Below are 21,917 nucleotides of genomic sequence, written 5' to 3'. Positions count from 1 at the left end.
AGTCTGGTGAGGCCTTTAGTTCAACAGGCTAACACAGTCTGGTGAGGCCTTTAGTTCAGCAGGCTAACACAGTCTGGTGAGGCCTTTAGTTCAGCAGGCTAACACAGTCTGGTGAGGCCTTTAGTTGAACAGGCTAACACAGTCTGGTGAGGCCTTTAGTTCAACAGGCTAACACAGTCTGGTGAGGCCTTTAGTTCAGCAGGCTAACACAGTCTGGTGAGGCCTTTAGTTCAGCAGGCTAACACAGTCTGGTGAGGTCTTTAATTCAGCAGGCTAACACAGTCTGGTGAGGCCTTTATTTCAGCAGGCTAACACAGTCTGGTGATGCCTTTAGTTCAGCAGGCTAACACAGTCTGGTGAGGCCTTTAGTTCAGCAGGCTAACACAGTCTGGTGATGTCTTCAACAGGCTAACACAGTCTGGTGAGGCCTTTAGTTCAGCAGGCTAACACAGTCTGGTGAGGCCTTTAGTTCAGCAGGCTAACACAGTCTGGTGATGCCTTTAGTTCAGCAGGCTAACACAGTCTGGTGAGGCTTTTAGTTCAGCAGGCTAACACAGTCTGGTGAGGCCTTTAGTTCAGCAGGCTAACACAGTCTGGTGATGTCTTCAACAGGCTAACACAGTCTGGTGAGGCCTTTAGTTTAGCAGGCTAACACAGTCTGGTGATGCCTTTAGTTCAGCAGGCTAACACAGTCTGGTGAGGCCTTTAGTTCAGCAGGCTAACACAGTCTGGTGATGCCTTTAGTTCAGCAGGCTAACACAGTATGGTGATGTCTTCAACAGGCTAACACAGTCTGGTGAGGCCTTTAGTTCAGCAGGCTAACACAGTCTGGTGAGGCCTTTAGTTCAGCAGGCTAACACAGTCTGGTGAGGCCTTTAGTTCAGCAGGCTAACACAGTCTGGTGAGGCCTTTAGTTCAACAGGCTAACACAGTCTGGTGAGGCCTTTAGTTCAGCAGGCTAACACAGTCTGGTGAGGCCTTTAGTTCAGCAGGCTAACACAGTCTGGTGAGGCCTTTAGTTCAGCAGGCTAACACAGTCTGGTGAGGTCTTTAGTTCAGCAGGCTAACACAGTCTGGTGATGCCTTTAGTTCAGCAGGCTAACACAGTCTGGTGATGCCTTTAGTTCAGCAGGCTAACACAGTCTGGTGATGTCTTCAACAGGCTAACACAGTCTGGTGAGGCCTTTAGTTCAGCAGGCTAACACAGTCTGGTGAGGCCTTTAGTTCAGCAGGCTAACACAGTCTGGTGATGTCTTCAACAGGCTAACACAGTCTGGTGAGGCCTTTAGTTCAGCAGGCTAACACAGTCTGGTGAGGCCTTTAGTTCAGCAGGCTAACACAGTCTGGTGATGTCTTCAACAGTCTAACACAGTCTGGTGAGGCCTTTAGTTCAGCAGGCTAACACAGTCTGGTGAGGCCTTTAGTTCAGCAGGCTAACACAGTCTGGTGAGGCCTTTAGTTCAGCAGGCTAACACAGTCTGGTGAGGCCTTTAGTTCAGCAGGCTAACACAGTCTGGTGAGGCCTTTAGTTTAGCAGGCTAACACAGTCTGGTGAGGTCTTTAGTTCAGCAGGCTAACACAGTCTGGTGAGGTCTTTAGTTCAGCAGGCTAACACAGTCTGGTGATGTCTTTAGTTCAGCAGGCTAACACAGTCTGGTGATGCCTTTATTTCAGCAGGCTAACACAGTCAGAAGGACGTGTTGTTCCCGGTCAGCCGGACTCCGTCCACCTTTGTCTGACTTCCCAGAGTTCCACTGCAGCGGTGTGTCTGCGGTCACCTTGCATTCCCATCAGCCTCTCTGGCTCATAAACACTGATTGGTAATACTCAGATATCAGCCGTGTGTGAGTGCAGAGTGCGGTGTGTTTGATATACTGATAGTGATTTACAGCTTATAGGAAGGAGTGTGTTAGTTGGCTGTCGACACCTGTAGTGTATCTGTGCCAACTATGATAAAGAATTCTTAAACTAATGGCTCAGCAGAAACACACACACACACCACACCCATCTCTCTCACACACACACAGACACACACCCATCTCTCTCACACACACACAGACACACACCCATCTCACACACACACAAGTGGAGAGGGGCACGTCAAAGTACACGTTTCTTATCAGCCCTACCTTACGTTCCCCTCAGCAGCACGCACACACACACACACTACACACAGACACACACAGTCCCCAGACCCAGACCTCCTCTGTGTGAGAGTCAGTCCCCAGACCTCCTCTGTGTGAGAGTCAGTTCCACTGTGAATCACTATGATGAGGACACTACTGCTGCTGTGTGTGACTCTCTGCTGTCTGAGTGTCACTGTGGACGGTGACAGCTCAACCTCTCTCCCGGAGGAGAACGGGGTTCTGCTGTTGAAGAAGGACAACTTTAACCGAGCTCTCAAACAAAACAAACAGCTGCTGGTGCACTTTTGTAAGTAACTCTAACCCTCTAACCTTTAACCTTTAACCCTGAGTACTGTAGCTAATAATAACCCTGAGTACTGTAGCTAATACTAACCCTGAGTACTGTAGCTAATACTAACCCTGAGTACTGTAGCTAATACTAACCCTGAGTACTGTAGCTACTACCCTCTAACCCTCTAACCTTTAACCCTGAGTACTGTAGCTAATAATTACCCTGAGTACTGTAGCTACTACCCTCTAACCCTCTAACCTTTAACCCTGAGTACTGTAGATAATAATAACCCTGAGTACTGTAGCTAATACTAACCCTGAGTACTGTAGCTAATACTAACCCTGAGTACTGTAGCTACTACCCTCTAACCCTCTAACCTTTAACCTTGAGTACTGTAGCTAATAATAACCCTGAGTACTGTAGCTACTACCCTCTAACCCTCTAACCTTTAACCCTGAGTACTGTAGCTACTACCCTCTAACCCTCTAACCTTTAACCCTGAGTACTGTAGCTAATAATAACCCTGAGTACTGTAGCTAATACTAACCCTGAGTACTGTAGCTACTACCCTCTAACCTTTAACCCTGAGTACTGTAGCTAATAATAACCCTGAGTACTGTAGCTAATACTAACCCTGAGTACTGTAGCTACTACCCTCTAACCTTTAACCTTTAACCCTGAGTACTGTAGCTAATACTAACCCTGAGTACTGTAGATACTACCCTCTAACCCTCTAACCTTTAACCCTGAGTACTGTAGCTAATAATAACCCTGAGTACTGTAGCTAATACTAACCCTGAGTACTGTAGCTAATACTAACCCTGAGTACTGTAGCTAATACTAACCCTGAGTACTGTAGCTACTACCCTCTAACCCTCTAACCTTTAACCCTGAGTACTGTAGCTAATAATTACCCTGAGTACTGTAGCTACTACCCTCTAACCCTCTAACCTTTAACCCTGAGTACTGTAGATAATAATAACCCTGAGTACTGTAGCTAATACTAACCCTGAGTACTGTAGCTAATACTAACCCTGAGTACTGTAGCTACTACCCTCTAACCCTCTAACCTTTAACCTTGAGTACTGTAGCTAATAATAACCCTGAGTACTGTAGCTACTACCCTCTAACCCTCTAACCTTTAACCCCGAGTACTGTAGCTAATACTAACCCTGAGTACTGTAGCTACTACCCTCTAACCCTCTAACCTTTAACCCTAAGTACTGTAGCTAATACTAACCCTGAGTACTGTAGCTAATACTAACCCTGAGTACTGTAGCTAATAATAACCCTGAGTACTGTAGCTAATACTAACCCTGAGTACTGTAGCTAATACTAACCCTGAGTACTGTAGCTAATACTAACCCTGAGTACTGTAGCTAATACTAACCCTCTAACCTTTAACCCTGAGTACTGTAGCTAATACTAACCCTGAGTACTGTAGCTACTACCCTCTAACCCTCTAACCCTTAACCCTGAGTACTGTAGCTAATAATAACCCTGAGTACTGTAGCTACTACCCTCTAACCCTCTAACCTTTAACCTTGAGTACTGTAGCTAATACTAACCCTGAGTACTGTAGCTACTACCCTCTAACCCTCTAACCTTTAACCCTGAGTACTGTAGCTAATAATAACCCTGAGTACTGTAGCTAATAATAACCCTGAGTACTGTAGCTAATAATAACCCTGAGTACTGTAGCTACTACCCTCTAACCCTCTAACCTTTAACCCTGAGTACTGTAGCTAATAATAACCCTGAGTAATGTAGCTAATACTAACCCTGAGTACTGTAGCTAATACTAACCCTGAGTACTGTAGCTAATACTAACCCTGAGTACTGTAGCTACTACCCTCTAACCCTCTAACCTTTAACCCTGAGTACTGTAGCTAATACTAACCCTGAGTACTGTAGCTAATACTAACCCTGAGTACTGTAGCTAATACTAACCCTGAGTACTGTAGCTAATACTAACCCTGAGTACTGTAGCTAATACTAACCCTGAGTACTGTAGCTAATACTAACCCTGAGTACTGTAGCTAATACTAACCCCCTAACCTTTAACCCTGAGTACTGTAGCTAATACTAACCCTGAGTACTGTAGCTAATAATAACCCTGAGTACTGTAGCTAATACTAACCCTGAGTACTGTAGCTAATACTAACCCTCTAACCTTTAACCCTGAGTACTGTAGCTAATAATAACCCTGAGTACTGTAGCTAATAATAACTCTGAGTACTGTAGCTAATACTAACCCTGAGTACTGTAGCTAATACTAACCCTGAGTACTGTAGCTAATACCAACCCTGAGTACTGTAGCTAATACTAACCGTGAGTACTGTAGCTAATACTAACCCTGAGTACTGTAGCTAATACTAACCCCCTAACCTTTAACCCTGAGTACTGTAGCTAATACTAACCATGAGTACTGTAGCTAATACTAACCCTGAGTACTGTAGCTAATACTAACCCTGAGTACTGTAGCTAATACTAACCCCCTAACCTTTAACCCTGAGTACTGTAGCTAATACTAATCCTGAGTACTGTAGCTAATACTAACCCTGAGTACTGTAGCTAATACTAACCCTGAGTACTGTAGCTAATACTAACCCTGAGTACTGTAGCTAATACTAACCCTGAGTACTGTAGCTAATACTAACCCTGAGTACTGTAGCTAATACTAACCCCCTAACCTTTAACCCTGAGTACTGTAGCTAATACTTATCCTGAGTACTATAGCTAATACTAACCCCCTAACCTTTAACCCTGAGTACTGTAGCTAATACTAACCCTCTAACCTTTAACCCTGAGTACTGTAGATAGTACTAACCCTGAGTACTATAGCTAATAATGACCCCCTAAACTTGAACCCTGAGTACTATAGCTAATACTATCCCCCTAACCTTTAACCCTGAGTACTGTAGCTAATACTAACCGCCTAAACTTGAACCCTGAGTACTATAGCTAGTACTAACCCCCTAACCTTTAACCCTGAGTACTATAGCTAATACTAACCCTCTAACCTTTAACCCTGAGTACTGTAGATAGTACTAACCCTGAGTACTATAGCTAATAATAACCCCCTAAACTTGAACCCTGAGTACTACAGCTAATACTAACCCGGAGTACTGTAGCTAATACTAACCCTGAGTACTGTAGCTACTACCCTCTCACTCTCTAACCTTTAACCCCGGGTACTGTAGCTAGTACTAGTACTGTAGCTGAGTACTGTAGCTAATACTAACCCTGAGTACTGTAGCTAATACTAACCCTCTAACCCGAAACCCCCTACACATCCAGCCTGGTACTGGAACCAATCTGCAGAGGGCTGGTGTTAACCCTAAACCCCCTACACATCCAGCATGGTACTGGAACCAATCAGCAGAGGGCTGGTGTTAACCCTAAACCCCCTACACATCCAGCCTGGTACTGGAACCAATCAGCAGAGGGCTGGTGTTAACCCTAAACCCCCTACACATCCAGCCTGGTACTGGAACCAATCTGCAGAGGGCTGGTGTTAACCCTAAACCCCCTACACATCCAGCCTGGTACTGGAACCAATCTGCAGAGGGCTGGTGTTAACCCTTAACCCCCTACACATCCAGCCTGGTACTGGAACCAATCTGCAGAGGGCTGGTGTTAACCCTAAACCCCCTACACATCCAGCCTGGTACTGGAACCAATCAGCAGAGGGCTGGTGTTAACCCTAAACCCCCTACACATCCAGCCTGGTACTGGAACCAATCTGCAGAGGGCTGGTGTTAACCCTAAACCCCCTACACATCCAGCCTGGTACCGGAACCAATCTGCAGAGGGCTGGTGTTAACCCTAAACCCCCTACACATCACTGGAACGAAGGAGCCTAGCCCGAACCATGAAAAACAGCTCCAGTCCATTATTCCTCCTCCACCAAACTTTACAGTTAGCACTCTGTATCCAGGCAGATAGCGTTCTCCTGGCATCCCCCAAACGAAGATGTGTCCGTCGGACTGCCAGATGGTGAAGCGTGATTCATCACTCCATAGAACGCTCCAGAGTCCAAAGGCGACGAGCTTTACACCACTTAGCATTGCGCATGGTGATCTTAGGCTTGTGTGCGGCTGCTCGGTCATGGAAACTCATTTCATGAAGCTCCTGACAAACAGTTCTTGTGTTGACGTTGCTTCCAAAGGCAGTTTGGAGTGATGGAACCGTGGTAGTGAGTGATGTAACCGTGGTAGTGAGGGATGTTACCGTGGTAGTGAGTGATGTAACCGTGGTAGTGAGTGATGTGATGTAACCGTGGTAGTGAGTGATGTAACCGTGGTAGTGAGGGATGTAACCGTGGTAGTGAGTGATGTAACCATGGTAGTGAGTGATGTGATGTAACCGTGGTAGTGAGTGATGTAATCGTGGTAGTGAGTGATGTGATGTAACCGTGATGTAACCGTGGTAGTGAGTGATGTAACCGTGGTAGTGAGTGATGTAACCGTGGTAGTGAGTGATGTAACCGTGGTAGTGAGTGATGTAACCGTGGTAGTGAGTGATGTTACCGTGGTAGTGAGTGATGTAACCGTGGTAGTGAGTGATGTTACCGTGGTAGTGAGTGATGTAACCGTGGAAAGATGATTTTTTACCCTCTACACTCTTCAGCACTGGGTGGTTCTGTTCTGTGAGCTTGTGTGGCCTACCACTTCAAGGCTGAGCTGTTGTTGCTCCCAAATTTTTCCACTTCACAAGAACAGCCCTAACAGTTGTTCTGCCCTGCTCTAGCAAAATTTTTTATTTCACCTTTATTTAACCAGGTAGGCTAGTTGAGAACAAGTTCTCATTTGCAACTGCGACCTGGCCAAGATAAAACAAAGCAGTTCGACACAAACAACAACAGAGTTACACATGGAATAAACAAACGTACAATCAATAATACAGTAGAAAAAAGAAAACAAAAGGTCTATAAACAGTGAGTGCAAATGAGGTGGGATAAGGGAGGTAAGGCAATAAGTAAGCCATAGTGGCGAAATAATTACAATATAGCAATTAAAACACGAGTGATTGATGTGCAGAAGATGAATGTGCAAGTAGAGATACTGGGGTGCAAGTAGAGATACTGGGGTGCAAGTAGAGATACTGGGGTGCAAAGGAGCAGAATAAATAAATAAATACAGTATGGGGATGAGGTAGATAGATGGGCTGTTTACAGATGGGCTGTTTACAGATGGGCTGTTTACAGATGGGCTGTGTACAGGTGCAGTGATCTGTAAGCTGCTCTGACAGCTGGTGCTTAAAGTTAGTGAGGGAGATGTGAGTCTCCAGCTTCAGAGATTTTTCGTTCCAGTCATTGGCAGCAGAGAACTGGAAGGAAAGACGGCCAAAGGAGGAATAGGTTTTGGGGGTGACCAGTGAGATATACCTGCTGGAGCGCGTGCTACGGGTGGGTGCTGCTCTGGTGACCAGTGAGATATACCTGCTGGAGCACGTGCCACGGGTGGGTGCTGCTCTGGTGACCAGTGAGATATACCTGCTGGAGCGCGTGCTACGGGTGGGTACTGCTCTGGTGACCAGTGAGATATACCTGCTGGAGCGCGTGCTACGGGTGGGTGCTGCTCTGGTGACCAGTGAGATATACCTGCTGGAGCGCGTGCTACGGGTGGGTGCTGCTCTGGTGACCAGTGAGATATACCTGCTGGAGCGCGTGCTACGGGTGGGTGCTGCTCTGGTGACCAGTGAGATATACCTGCTGGAGCACGTGCTACGGGTGGGTGCTGCTCTGGTGACCAGTGAGATATACCTGCTGGAGCGCGTGCTATGGGTGGGTGCTGCTCTGGTGACCAGTGAGCTGAGATAAGGCGGGGCTTTACCTAGCAGAGACTTGTAGATAACCTGTAGCCAGTGGGTTTGGCGACGAGTATGAAGCGAGGGCCAACCAACGAAAGCGTGTGTGTAATGTTTGTACAATGTGTGTGGAATGTGTGTGGAATGTGTGTGTGTAATGTGTGTGTAGTGTGTGTAATGTGTGTGTGTGTGTGTGAAGTGTGTGTACAATGTGTGTGTGTAATGTGTGTGTGTGTGTAATGTGTGTGTGTAATGTGTGTGTAATGTGTGTGTGTGTTTAATGTGTGTGTAATATGTGTGTGTGATGGGTGTGTAATGTGTGTGTGTGATGTGTGTGTGTGATGTGTGTGTAATGTGTGTGTGTAATGTGTGTGTAATGTGTGTGTGATGTGTGTGCAATGTGTGTGTGTAATGTGTGTGTGTAATGTGTGTGTGTAATGTGTGTGTGTGATGTGTGTGCAATGTGTGTGTGATGTGTGTGCAATGTGTGTGTGTAATGTGTGTGTAATGTGTGTTTAATGTGTGTGTGTGTGTGTGTGTAATGTGTGTGTAATGTGTGTGTGTGATGTGTGTGCAATGTGTGTGTGTAGTCGCTCCTCTCTCTGGGGATTCCCAGTAATGTGTGTGTAATGTGTGTGTAATGTGTGTGTGTGTGTGTGTAATGTGTGTGTAATGTGTGTGTAATGTGTGTTTAATGTGTGTGTGTGTATGTAATGTGTGTGTAATGTGTGTGTGTGATGTGTGTGCAATGTGTGTGTGTAGTCGCTCCTCTCTCTGGGGATTCCCAGTAATGTGTGTGTAATGTGTGTGTAATGTGTGTGTAATGTGTGTTTATGTGTGTGTGTGTGTGTAATGTGTGTGTGTAATGTGTGTGTAATGTGTGTGTGTGTGTGTGTGTGTGCAGTCGCTCCTCTCTCTGGGGATTCCCAGCGGCTGGCGTTGGCGTTCCGTGGAGCCGCGGAGCAGCTGATTGGCTCGGAGGTGAAACTGGGCGTAGTCGACGTCTCCAAGGAAACCAATCTGACCAAGGAACTGAACGCCACGACTCCACCCCCTCTACGGCTCTACCTATCAGGAGACAGACACAACCCTGTACCCTGCCCAGGTACACACATTACACACACACACACACACACACACACACACACACACACACACACACACACACACACACACATTACACACACACACATTACACACACACACACGTTACACACACACACACACACGTTACACACACACACACACACACGTTACACACACACAAACACACACACACACACACACACACACACACACACACACACACACACACACACACACGTTACATACACACATTACTCACGCACACACATTACACACATTACACACACACACACACACACACACACACACACACACACACACACACACACACACACACACACACACACAATCTCTCTCTCTCTCCTCTGTCAGTTTTCCAGAGTTCGGCCTCCATCGTAACGTGGCTAAAGAGGAGGGCGGGGCCTAGCGCCGACATCATCACTGACCTGAACCAATCAGATCGCTTCGTCGCCTCAGAGGAGCTGGTTGTTCTCGGACTGTTTAAGGTGACATCCCCTTCCTGTTGGGCCTGTAGTACTTCCTGTCCTGTACCTGTGATGTGTGTGTGACCTCAACAACCCCTAGCAGACGACCCTAGAGGGTGCTCAGAGGGAGCTCAGAGGGACAGACACACAGACATCCAGTCCCTCTGATACAGACTGGAGTAGTGGAGCTCAGAGGTACAGACACACAGACAGTCAGTCCCTCTGATACAGACTGGAGTAGGGGAGCTCAGAGGTACAGACACACAGACATCCAGTCCCTCTGATCTAGACTGGAGTAGTGGAGCTCAGAGGGACTGACACACAGACAGTCAGTCCCTCTGATACAGACTGGAGTAGGGGAGCTCAGAGGTACAGACACACAGACAGTCAGTCCCTCTGATACAGACTGGAGTAGTGGAGCTCAGAGGGACTGACACACAGACAGTCAGTCCCTCTGATACAGACTGGAGTAGGAGAGCTCAGAGGTACAGACACACAGACATCCAGTCCCTCTGATCTAGACTGGAGTAGGGGAGCTCAGAGGAACAGACAGTCAGTCCCTCTGATCTAGACAGGAGTAGTGGAGCTCAGAGGTACAGACACAGTTTAGTTTAACCCTAACCCCAACCTTCGGTTTAGTTTAACCCTAACCTTCGGTTTAGTTTAACCCTAACCCTAACCTTCGGTTTAGTTTAACCCTAACCCTAACCTTTGGTTAAGTTTAACCCTAACCCTAACCTTCGGTTCAGTTTAACCCTAACCTTTGGTGAAGTTTAACCCTAACCCTAACCTTCGGTTTAGTTTAACCCTAACCCTAACCTTCGGTTTAGTTTAACCCTAACCTTCGGTTTAGTTTAACCCTAACCTTAACCTTCGGTTTAGTTTAACCCTAACCCTAACCTTCGGTTTAGTTTAACCCTAACCCTAACCTTCGGTTTAGTTTAACCCTAACCCTAACCTTCGGTTCAGTTTAACCCTAACCTTCGGTTTAGTTTAACCCTAACCTTCGATTTAGTTAAACCGTAACTTTCGGTTTAGTTTAACCCTAACCTTAGGTTTAGTTTAACCCTAACCCTAACCTTCGGTTTAGTTGAACCCTAACCCTAACCTTCGGTTTAGTTTAACCCTAACCCTAACCTTCAGTTTAGTTTAGCCCTAACCCTAAACTTCGGTTTAGTTTAACCCTAACCCTAACCTTCGGTTTAGTTTAACCCTAACCCTAACCTTCGGTTTAGTTTCACCCTAACCCTAACCTTCGGTTCAGTTTAACCCTAAACTTCGATTTAGTTTAACCCTAACCTTCGATTTAGTTTAACCCTAACCCTAACCTTCGGTTTAGTTTGACCCTAACCTTCGGTTTAGTTTAACCCTAACCTTCGGTTTAGTTTAACCCTAACCTTCAGTTTAGTTTAACCCTAACCCTAACCTTCGGTTTAGTTTAACCCTAACCCTAACCTTCGGTTTAGTTTAACCCTAACCCTAACCTTCGGTTTAGTTTAACCCTAACCCTAACCTTCGGTTTAGTTTAACCCTAACCCTAACCTTCGGTTTAGTTTAACCCTAACCTTCGGTTCAGTTTAACCCTAACCCTAACCTTCGGTTTAGTTTAACCCTAACCCTAACCTTCGGCTTAGTTTAACCCTAACCCTAACCTTTGGTTTAGTTTAACCCTAACCCTAACCTTCGGTTTAGTTTAACCCTAACCCTAACCTTCGGTTTAGTTTAACCCTAACCTTAGGTTTAGTTTAACCCTAACCATAACCTTCGGTTTAGTTTAACCCTACCCCTAACCTTAGGTTTAGTTTAACCCTAACCCTAACCTTCGGTTTAGTTTAACCCTAACCCTAACCTTCGGTTCAGTTTAACCCTAACCCTAACCTTCGGTTTAGTTTAACCCTAACCCTAACCTTCGGTTTAGTTTAACCCTAACCTTCGGTTTAGTTTAACCCTAACCCTAACCTTCGGTTTAGTTTAACCCTAACACTAACCCTAACCTTCGGTTTAGTTTAACCCTAACTCTAACCTTCGGTTTAGTTTAACCCTAACCCTAACCTTCGGTTTAGTTTAACCCTACCCCTAACCTTAGGTTTAGTTTAACCCTAACCCTAACCTTCGGTTTAGTTTGACCCTAACCTTCGGTTTAGTTTAACCCTAACCTTCGGTTTAGTTTAACCCTAACCTTCGGTTTAGTTTAACCCTAACCCTAACCTTCGGTTTAGTTTAACCCTAACCCTAACCTTCGGTTTAGTTTAACCCTACCCCTAACCTTAGGTTTAGTTTAACCCTAACCCTAGGTTTAGTTTAACCCTAACCCTCGGTTTAGTTTAACCCTAACCCTAACCTTTGGTTTAGTTTAACCCTAACCCTAACCTTCGGTTTAGTTTAACCCTAACCCTAACCTTCGGTTTAGTTTAACCCTAACCCTAACCTTTGGTTCAGTTTAACCCCAACTCTTTATTGAAAAGGATCCCATGCTTTCCATTGCTACCAGTTTTTTTCTCTGCTCTAATAATTAAGGGCATCGTTTGAAAATTGCAGTTACAACTGGATCATAGTTTAGGTGGAGCTGCACAACTGAGTCCTTAAAGGGGAAATGACGTCTCAAAAGGGCAATGACGTACTTTATAACATAGAAACCAATCATGTATTTGTGGAGTGAATAATAAATCATAATTAACATGAACTGTTTATAATAATAATCATTAATATGAAAAACAATCAGGATGAATGGGGTAAATGCAGATAGATAAACCCCCATGCTTCAGAATTAGTATTATAGCAAGGATGCTGCATCAGTTGGGCTACAGGTGATAATGCTGTATCAGTCAGGCTACAGGTGATAATGCTATAGCAGTCAGGCTACAGGTGAAAATGCTATAGCAGTTGGGCTACAGGTGATAATGCTGCAACAGTCAGGCTACAGGTGAGAATGCTGTATCAGTCAGGCTACAGGTGAAAATGCTATAGCAGTTGGGCTACAGGTGATAATGCTGCAACAGTCAGGCTACAGGTGATAATGCTATAGCAGTCAGGCTACAGGTGAAAATGCTATAGCAGTTGGGCTACAGGTGATAATGCTGCAACAGTCAGGCTACAGGTGATAATGCTGTATCTGTTATGGACGTGATTGAGGACCCAAAAGCGGTTTAACAAAAACAGAGTTCTTTAATGTCGAAACAAACAACCCGCAGAGAGGGCGACAAATGAAACACAAGGTCCTTCTGAAATCACAGAAGAGTTCCCCTTCTAGCTGCAGAGGAGAATAGCTGGGTTAGAGTCCCCTTCTAGCAGCAGAGGAGATTAGCTGGGTTGTAGAGGACAGAGGTACCTGATCACACGTAGCCTCAGATGAACAGGCAGATTCCGACAGGACAGGACAAGGTTGAAGCAACAAGACGATAGTTTGGTTCTGGCATGAGAAACTCAAACGAGAATCTGACAAAGACAGAAGCAGGAACAGAGAGAGAAATAGAGACCTAATCAGAGGGAAAAAGGGAACAGGTGGGAAAAGGGTGAACGAGGTAGTTAGAGAAGATGAGGAGCAGCTGGGGGAAGGAGAGGGAGAGAAGGTAACCTAACACGACCAGCAGAGGGAGACAGAGTGAAGAGAAAGAACAGGAACAAGACATAATATGACAATACATGACAGTACCCCCCCCCACTCACCGAGCGCCTCCTGGCGCACTCGAGGAGGAAACCTGGCGGCAACGGAGGAAATCATCGATCAGCGAACGGTCCAGCACGTCCCGAGAGGGAACCCAACTCCTTTCCTCAGGACCGTACCCCTCCCAATCCACTAGGTACTGATGACCACGGCCCCGAGGACGTATGTCCAAAATCTTACGGACCCTGTAGATAGGTGCGCCCTCGACAAGGATGGGGGGGGGGGGAAGACGAGCGGGGGCGCGAACAACGGGCTTAACACAGGAGACATGGAAGACCGGGTGGACGCGACGAAGATATCGCGGAAGAAGAAGTCGCACTGCGACAGGATTAATGATCTGAGAAATACGGAACGGACCAATGAACCGCGGGGTCAACTTGCGAGAAGCTGTCTTAAGGGGAAGGTTCTGAGTGGAGAGCCAAACTCTCTGACCGCGACAATATCTAGGACTCTTAGTTCTACGCTTATTAGCGGCTCTCACAGTCTGCGCCCTATAACGGCAAAGTGCAGACCTGACCCTCTTCCAGGTGCGCTCGCAACGTTGGACAAAAGCCTGAGCGGAGGGGACGCTGGACTCGGCGAACTGAGACGAGAACAGCGGAGGCTGGTACCCGAGGCTACTCTGAAAAGGAGATAGCCCGGTCGCAGACGAAGGAAGCGAGTTGTGGGCGTATTCTGCCCAGGGGAGCTGTTCTGACCAAGACGCAGGGTTACGAAAGGAAAGACTGCGTAAGATGCGACCAATAGTCTGATTGGCCCGTTCTGCTTGACCGTTAGACTGGGGGTGAAAGCCGGAAGAGAGACTGACGGAAGCCCCAATCAAACGGCAAAACTCCCTCCAAAATTGAGACGTGAATTGCGGACCCCTGTCCGAAACGACGTCTGACGGAAGGCCATGAATTCTGAAAACATTCTCGATGATGATTTGTGTCGTTTCTTTAGCAGAAGGGAGCTTAGCAAGGGGAATAAAATGAGCCGCCTTAGAGAACCTATCGACAACCGTAAGAATAACAGTCTTCCCCGCTGACGAAGGCAGTCCGGTGATAAAATCTAAGGCGATGTGAGACCACGGTCGAGAGGGAATGGGAAGCGGCCTGAGACGGCCGGCAGGAGGGGAGTTACCGGACTTAGTCTGCGCGCAGACCGAACAAGCAGCCACGAAACGACGCGTGTCATGCTCCCGGGTGGGCCACCAAAAACGCTGGCGAATGGAAGCAAGCGTACCCCGAACGCCAGGGTGGCCGACTAACTTGGCAGAGTGAGCCCACTGAAGAACGGCCAGACGAGTAGGAACGGGAACGAAAAGAAGGTTCCTAGGACAAGCGCGCGGCGACGGAGTGTGAGTGAGTGCTTGCTTTACCTGCCTCTCAATTCCCCAGACAGTCAACCCGACAACACGCCCCTCAGGGAGAATCCCCTCGGGGTCAGTGGAGGCTACTGAAGAACTGAAGAGACGAGATAAAGCATCAGGCTTGGTGTTCTTAGAGCCCGGACGATAAGAAATCACGAACTCGAAACGAGCGAAAAACAGCGCCCAACGAGCCTGACGCGCATTATGTCGTTTGGCAGAACGGATGTACTCAAGGTTCCTATGGTCAGTCCAAACGACAAAAGGAACGGTCGCCCCCTCCAACCACTGTCGCCATTCGCCTAGGGCTAAGCGGATGGCGAGCAGTTCGCGGTTTCCCACATCATAGTTACGTTCCGACGGCGACAGGCGATGAGAAAAATACGCGCAAGGGTGGACCTTGTCGTCAGAGAGGGAGCGCTGAGAAAGAATGGCTCCCACGCCCACCTCTGACGCGTCAACCTCGACAACGAACTGTCTAGAGACGTCAGGTGTAACAAGGATAGGTGCGGATGTAAAACGATTCTTGAGGAGATCAAAAGCTCCCTGGGCGGAAACGGACCACTTAAAGCACGTCTTGACAGAAGTAAGGGCTGTGAGAGGAGCTGCCACCTGACCGAAATTACGGATGAAACGACGATAGAAGTTCGCGAAGCCGAGAAAGCGCTGCAGCTCGACGCGTGACTTAGGGACGGGCCAATCAATGACAGCTTGGACCTTAGCGGGATCCATCTTAATGCCTTCAGCGGAAATAACAGAACCGAGAAATGTGACGGAGGAGGCATGAAAAGTGCACTTCTCAGCCTTCACAAAAAGACAATTCTCTAAAAGGCGCTGGAGGACACGTCAAACGTGCTGAACATGAATCTGGAGTGACGGTGAAAAAAATCAGGATATCGTCAAGGTAAACGAAAACAAAGATGTTCAGCATGTCTCTCAGGACGTCATTGACTAATGCCTGAAAGACAGCTGGAGCGTTAGCGAGGCCGAAAGGAAGAACCCGGTATTCAAAGTGCCCTAACGGAGTGTTAAACGCCGTCTTCCACTCGTCCCCTTCCCTGATGCGCACGAGATGGTAAGCGTTACGAAGGTCCAACTTAGTGAAAAATCTGGCTCCCTGCAGGATCTCGAAGGCTGAAGACATAAGAGGAAGCTGATAACGATTCTTCACTGTTATGTCATTCAGCCCTCGATAATCTATGCAGGGACGCAGAGACCCGTCCTTCTTTTTGACAAAAAAAAACCCCGCTCCGGCAGGAGAGGAGGAGGGGACTATGGTACCGGCGTCAAGAGCTACAGACAAATAATCTTCGAGAGCCTTACGTTCGGGAGCCGACAGAGAGTATAGTCTACCCCGGGGGGGAGTGGTTCCCGGAAGGAGATCAATACTACAATCATACGACCGGTGTGGAGGAAGAGAGGTGGCCCTGGACCGACTGAACACCGTGCGCAGATCGTGATATTCCTCCGGCACCCCTGTCAAATCACCAGGCTCCTCCTGTGAAGAAGAGACAGAGGAAACAGGAGGGATAGCAGACATTAAACATTTCACATGACAAGAGACGTTCCAGGAGAGGATAGAATTACTAGACCAATTAATAGAAGGATTATGACAAACTAGCCAGGGATGGCCCAAAACAACAGGTGTAAAAGGTGAACGAAAAATTAAAAAAGAAAGGGTTTCGCTATGATTACCAGAGACAGTGAGGGTTAAAGGTAGCGTCTCACGCTGAATCCTGGGGAGAGGACTACCATCCAAAGCGAACAAGGCCGTGGGCTCCCTTAACTGTCTGAGAGGAATGTCATGTTCCCGAGCCCAGGTCTCGTCCATAAAACAGCCCTCCGCCCCAGAGTCTATCAAGGCACTGCAGGAAGCTGACGAACCGGTCCAGCGTAGATGGACCGACAAGGTAGTGCAGGATCTTGAAGGAGAGACAGGAGTAGTAGCGCTCACCAGTAGCCCTCCGCTTACTGATGAGCTCTGGCTTTTACTGGACATGAAGTGACAAAATGACCAGCAGAACCGCAATAGAGACAGAGGCGGTTGGTGATTCTCCGTTCCCTCTCCTTAGTCGAGATGCGGATACCTCCCAGCTGCATAGGCTCAGCACCCGAGCCGGCAGAGGAAGATGGTAGTGATGCGGAGAGGGGGGCAACGGAGAACGCGAGCTCCTTTCCACGAGCTCGGTGACGAAGATCAACCCGTCGCTCTATGCGAATAGCGAGTTCAATCAAGGAATCCACGCTGGAAGGAACCTCCCGGTTCCTGGGCGGCAGGGGCTGGGGCGGCAGGGTAGCCTAGTGGTTAGAGCGTTGGACTAGTAACCGGAAGGTTGTGAGTTCAAACCCCCGAGCTGACAAGGTACAAATCTGTCGTTCTGCCCCTGAACAGGCAGTTAACCCACTGTTCCCAGGCCGTCATTGAAAATAAGAATTTGTTCTTAACTGACTTGCCTGGTTAAATAAAGGTAAAATAAAAAAAAATAAAAAGAATCTCATCCTTTACCTCCGCGCGGAGACCCTCCAGAAAACGAGCGAGCAAAGCCGGCTCGTTCCAGTCACTGGAGGCAGCAAGAGTGCGGAACTCAATAGAGTAGTCTGTTATGGATCGATTACCTTGACATAGGGAAGACAGGACCCTGGAAGCTTCCTCCCCAAAAACAGAACGATCAAAAACCCGTATCATCTCCTCCTTAAAGTCCTGATACTGGTTAGTACACTCAGCCCTTGCCTCCCAGATTGCCGTGCCCCACTCACGAGCCCGTCCAGTAAGGAGAGATATGACGTAGGCGATACGAGCTGTGCTCCTGGAGTAAGTGTTGGGCTGGAGAGAAAACACAATATCACACTGGGTGAGGAACGAGCGGCATTCAGTGGGCTCCCCAGAGTAACACGGCGGGTTATTGATTCTGGGCTCCATAGATTCAAAAGCCCTGGAAGTGGCCGGTGGATCGAGGCAGAGATGGTGAATCTGTTCTGTGAGGTTGGAGACTTGGGCGGCCAGGGTCTCAACGGCATGTCGAGCAGCAGACAATTCCTGCTCGTGTCTGCCTAGCATCGCTCCCTGGATCTCGACGGCTGAGTGGAGAGGATCCGAAGTCGCTGGGTCCATTCTTGGTCAGATTCTTCTGTTATGGACGTGATTGAGGACCCAAAAGCGGTTTAACAAAAACAGAGTTCTTTAATGTCGAAACAAACAACCCGCAGAGAGGGCGACAAATGAAACATAAGGTCCTTCTGAAATCACAGAAGAGTTCCCCTTCTAGCTGCAGAGGAGAATAGCTGGGTTAGAGTCCCCTTCTAGCAGCAGAGGAGATTAGCTGGGTTGTAGAGGACAGAGGTACCTGATCACACGTAGCCTCAGATGAACAGGCAGATTCCGACAGGACAGGACAAGGTTGAAGCAACAAGACGATAGTTTGGTTCTGGCATGAGAAACTCAAACGAGAATCTGACAAAGACAGAAGCAGGAACAGAGAGAGAAATAGAGACCTAATCAGAGGGAAAAAAGGGAACAGGTGGGAAAAGGGTGAACGAGGTAGTTAGAGAAGATGAGGAGCAGCTGGGGGAAGGAGAGGGAGAGAAGGTAACCTAACACGACCAGCAGAGGGAGACAGAGTGAAGAGAAAGAACAGGAACAAGACATAATATGACAATACATGACAGTATCAGTCAGGCTACAGGTGAAAATGCTATAGCAGTTGGGCTACAGGTGATAATGCTGCAACAGTCAGGCTACAGGTGATAATGCTGCAACAGTCAGGCTACAGGCGATAATGCTGTAACAGTTGGGCTACAGGTGATAATGCTGTAGCAGTTGGGATACAGGTGACAATGCTGTATCAGTTGGGATAAAGGTGATAATGCTGCAACAGTTGGATTAAGGAGAAGGTACTGCTCTGTTTCAGCTGGTATCGTCAGTCTAGCTGTATGGAGGAGAAGGTACTGCTCTGTTTCAGCTGGTATCGTCAGTCTAGCTGTATGGAGGAGAAGGTACTGCTCTGTTTCAGCTGGTATGGTCAGTCTAGCTGTATGGAGGAGGTACTGCTCTGTTTCAGCTGGTATGGTCAGTCTAGCTGTATGGAGAAGGTACTGTCTCTGTTTCAGCTGGTATGGTCAGTCTAGCTGTATGGAGGAGAAGGTACTGCTCTGTTTCAGCTGGTATGGTCAGTCTAGCTGTATGGAGGAGGTACTGTCTCTGTTTCAGCTGGTATGGTCAGTCTAGCTGTATGGAGGAGAAGGTACTGCTCTGTTTCAGCTGGTATGGTCAGTCTAGCTGTATGGAGGAGAAGGTACTGCTCTGTTTCAGCTGGTATGGTCAGTCTAGCTGTATGGAGAAGGTACTGCTCTGTTTCAGCTGGTATGGTCAGTCTAGCTGTATGGAGGAGAAGGTACTGCTCTGTTTCAGCTGGTATGGTCAGTCTAGCTGTATGGAGGAGAAGGTACTGCTCTGTTTCAGCTGGTATGGTCAGTCTAGCTGTATGGAGGAGAAGGTACTGCTCTGTTTCAGCTGGTATGGTCAGTCTAGCTGTATGGAGGAGAAGGTACTGCTCTGTTTCAGCTGTTATGGTCAGTCTAGCTGTATGGAGGAGAAGGTACTGTCTCTGTTTCAGCTGGTATGGTCAGTCTAGCTGTATGGAGGAGAAGGTACTGCTCTGTTTCAGCTGGTATGGTCAGTCTAGCTGTATGGAGGAGAAGGTACTGCTCTGTTTCAGCTGGTATGGTCAGTCTAGCTGTATGGAGGAGAAGGTACTGCTCTGTTTCAGCTGGTATGGTCAGTCTAGCTGTATGGAGGAGGTACTGCTCTGTTTCAGCTGTTATGGTCAGTCTAGCTGTATGTAGGAGAAGGTACTGCTCTGTTTCAGCTGGTATGGTCAGTCTAGCTGTATGGAGGAGAAGGTACTGCTCTGTTTCAGCTGGTATGGTCAGTCTAGCTGTATGGAGGAGAAGGTACTGCTCTGTTTCAGCTGGTATGGTCAGTCTAGCTGTATGGAGGAGAAGGTACTGCTCTGTTTCAGCTGGTATGGTCAGTCTAGCTGTATGGAGGAGAAGGTACTGCTCTGTTTCAGCTGGTATGGTCAGTCTAGCTGTATGGAGGAGAAGGTACTGCTCTGTTTCAGCTGGTATGGTCAGTCTAGCTGTATGGAGAAGAAGGTACTGCTCTGTTTCAGCTGTTATGGTCAGTCTAGCTGTATGGAGAAGGTACTGCTCTGTTTCAGCTGTTATGGTCAGTCTAGCTGTATGGAGAAGGTACTGTCTCTGTTTCAGCTGGTATGGTCAGTCTAGCTGTATGGAGGAGAAGGTACTGCTCGGTTTCAGCTGGTATGGTCAGTCTAGCTGTATGGAGAAGGTACTGTCTCTGTTTCAGCTGGTATGGTCAGTCTAGCTGTATGGAGGAGAAGGTACTGCTCTGTTCCAGCTGGTATGGTCAGTCTAGCTGTATGGAGGAGAAGGTACTGCTCTGTTTCAGCTGGTATGGTCAGTCTAGCTGTATGGAGGAGAAGGTACTGCTCTGTTTCAGCTGGTATGGTCAGTCTAGCTGTATGGAGGAGAAGGTACTGCTCTGTTTCAGCTGGTATGGTCAGTCTAGCTGTATGGAGGAGGTACTGCTCTGTTTCAGCTGTTATGGTCAGTCTAGCTGTATGTAGGAGAAGGTACTGCTCTGTTTCAGCTGGTATGGTCAGTCTAGCTGTATGGAGGAGAAGGTACTGCTCTGTTTCAGCTGGTATGGTCAGTCTAGCTGTATGGAGGAGAAGGTACTGCTCTGTTTCAGCTGGTATGGTCAGTCTAGCTGTATGGAGGAGAAGGTACTGCTCTGTTTCAGCTGGTATGGTCAGTCTAGCTGTATGGAGGAGAAGGTACTGCTCTGTTTCAGCTGGTATGGTCAGTCTAGCTGTATGGAGGAGAAGGTACTGCTCTGTTTCAGCTGGTATGGTCAGTCTAGCTGTATGGAGAAGAAGGTACTGCTCTGTTTCAGCTGTTATGGTCAGTCTAGCTGTATGGAGAAGGTACTGCTCTGTTTCAGCTGGTATCGTCAGTCTAGCTGTATGGAGGAGAAGGTACTGCTCTGTTTCAGCTGGTATGGTCAGTCTAGCTGTATGGAGGAGAAGGTACTGCTCTGTTTCAGCTGGTATGGTCAGTCTAGCTGTATGGAGGAGAAGGTACTGCTCTGTTTCAGCTGGTATGGTCAGTCTAGCTGAATGGAGAAGATACTGTCTCTGTTTTAGCTGTTATGGTCAGTCTAGCTGTATGAAGGAGAAGGTACTGCTCTGTTTCAGCTGGTATGGTCAGTCTAGCTGAATGGAGAAGGTACTGTCTCTGTTTTAGCTGTTATGGTCAGTCTAGCTGTATGGAGGAGAAGGTACTGCTCTGTTTCAGCTGGTATGGTCAGTCTAGCTGTATATCCGTGACCTATGACATGTTTGGATCCTTCTTGACTGTAATGTGATTTGTGGATTGAAACAAAGTATTTGAAACGTCTCTGTGTTTGTGTTAGTCTAGGACGTGGAGCGTCCCTACCTCCCTCTAGACAGTATTTGAAACGTCTCTGTGTTAGTCTAGGACGTGGAGCGTCCCTACCTCCCTCCAGACAGTATTAGAAACGTCTCTGTGTTAGTCTAGGACGTGGAGCGTCCCTACCTCCCTCCAGACAGTATTAGAAACGTCTCTGTGTTTGTGTTTGTCTAGGACGTGGAGCGTCCCTACCTCCCTCTAGACAGTATTAGAAACGCCTCTGTGTTAGTCTAAGACGTGGAGCGGCCCTACCTCCCTCCAGACAGTATTAGAATCGTCTCTGTGTTAGTCTAGGACGTGGAGCGTCCCTACCTCCCTCCAGACAGTATTAGAAACGTCTCTGAGTTAGTCTAGGACGTGGAGCGGCCCTACCTCCCTCTAGACAGTATTTGAAACGTCTCTGTGTTAGTCTAGGACGTGGAGCGTCCCTACCTCCCTCCAGACAGTATTAGAAACGTCTCTGTGTTAGTCTAGGACGTGGAGCGTCCCTACCTCCCTCCAGACAGTATTAGAAACGTCTCTGTGTTTGTGTTAGTCTAGGACGTGGAGCGTCCCTACCTCCCTCTAGACAGTATTTGAAACGTCTCTGTGT

The 21,917-nt window shown here is 47.6% G+C and overlaps 1 protein-coding gene across 2 annotated transcripts in view; it reads left to right on the top strand.

Annotated features, from left to right (window-relative positions):
* The first annotated feature begins 2,127 nt into the window (after positions 1-2,127).
* LOC118947585 (protein disulfide-isomerase) overlaps positions 2,128-21,917 on the top strand; it is a 50,334-nt gene continuing 30,544 nt past the window's right edge. For both annotated transcript variants that reach the window (XM_090194638.1, XM_090194639.1), the window contains exons 1-3: positions 2,128-2,433; positions 9,134-9,334; positions 9,688-9,821. In XM_090194638.1, coding sequence (XP_090050764.1) covers positions 2,268-2,433; positions 9,134-9,334; positions 9,688-9,821 — 501 coding nt within the window. In that variant the 5' untranslated portion in view covers positions 2,128-2,267. The remainder of the gene's footprint in view (positions 2,434-9,133; positions 9,335-9,687; positions 9,822-21,917) is intronic.

Source organism: Oncorhynchus mykiss, chromosome 13 (assembly GCF_057628025.1).
Source record: "Oncorhynchus mykiss isolate SJ-2025 chromosome 13, ASM5762802v1, whole genome shotgun sequence".
In the NCBI taxonomy this organism is placed as follows: Eukaryota; Metazoa; Chordata; class Actinopteri; order Salmoniformes; family Salmonidae; genus Oncorhynchus; species Oncorhynchus mykiss.
Note: the sequence above shows the minus strand (reverse complement) of the source record. Positions and strands in the feature narration are given on the sequence as shown.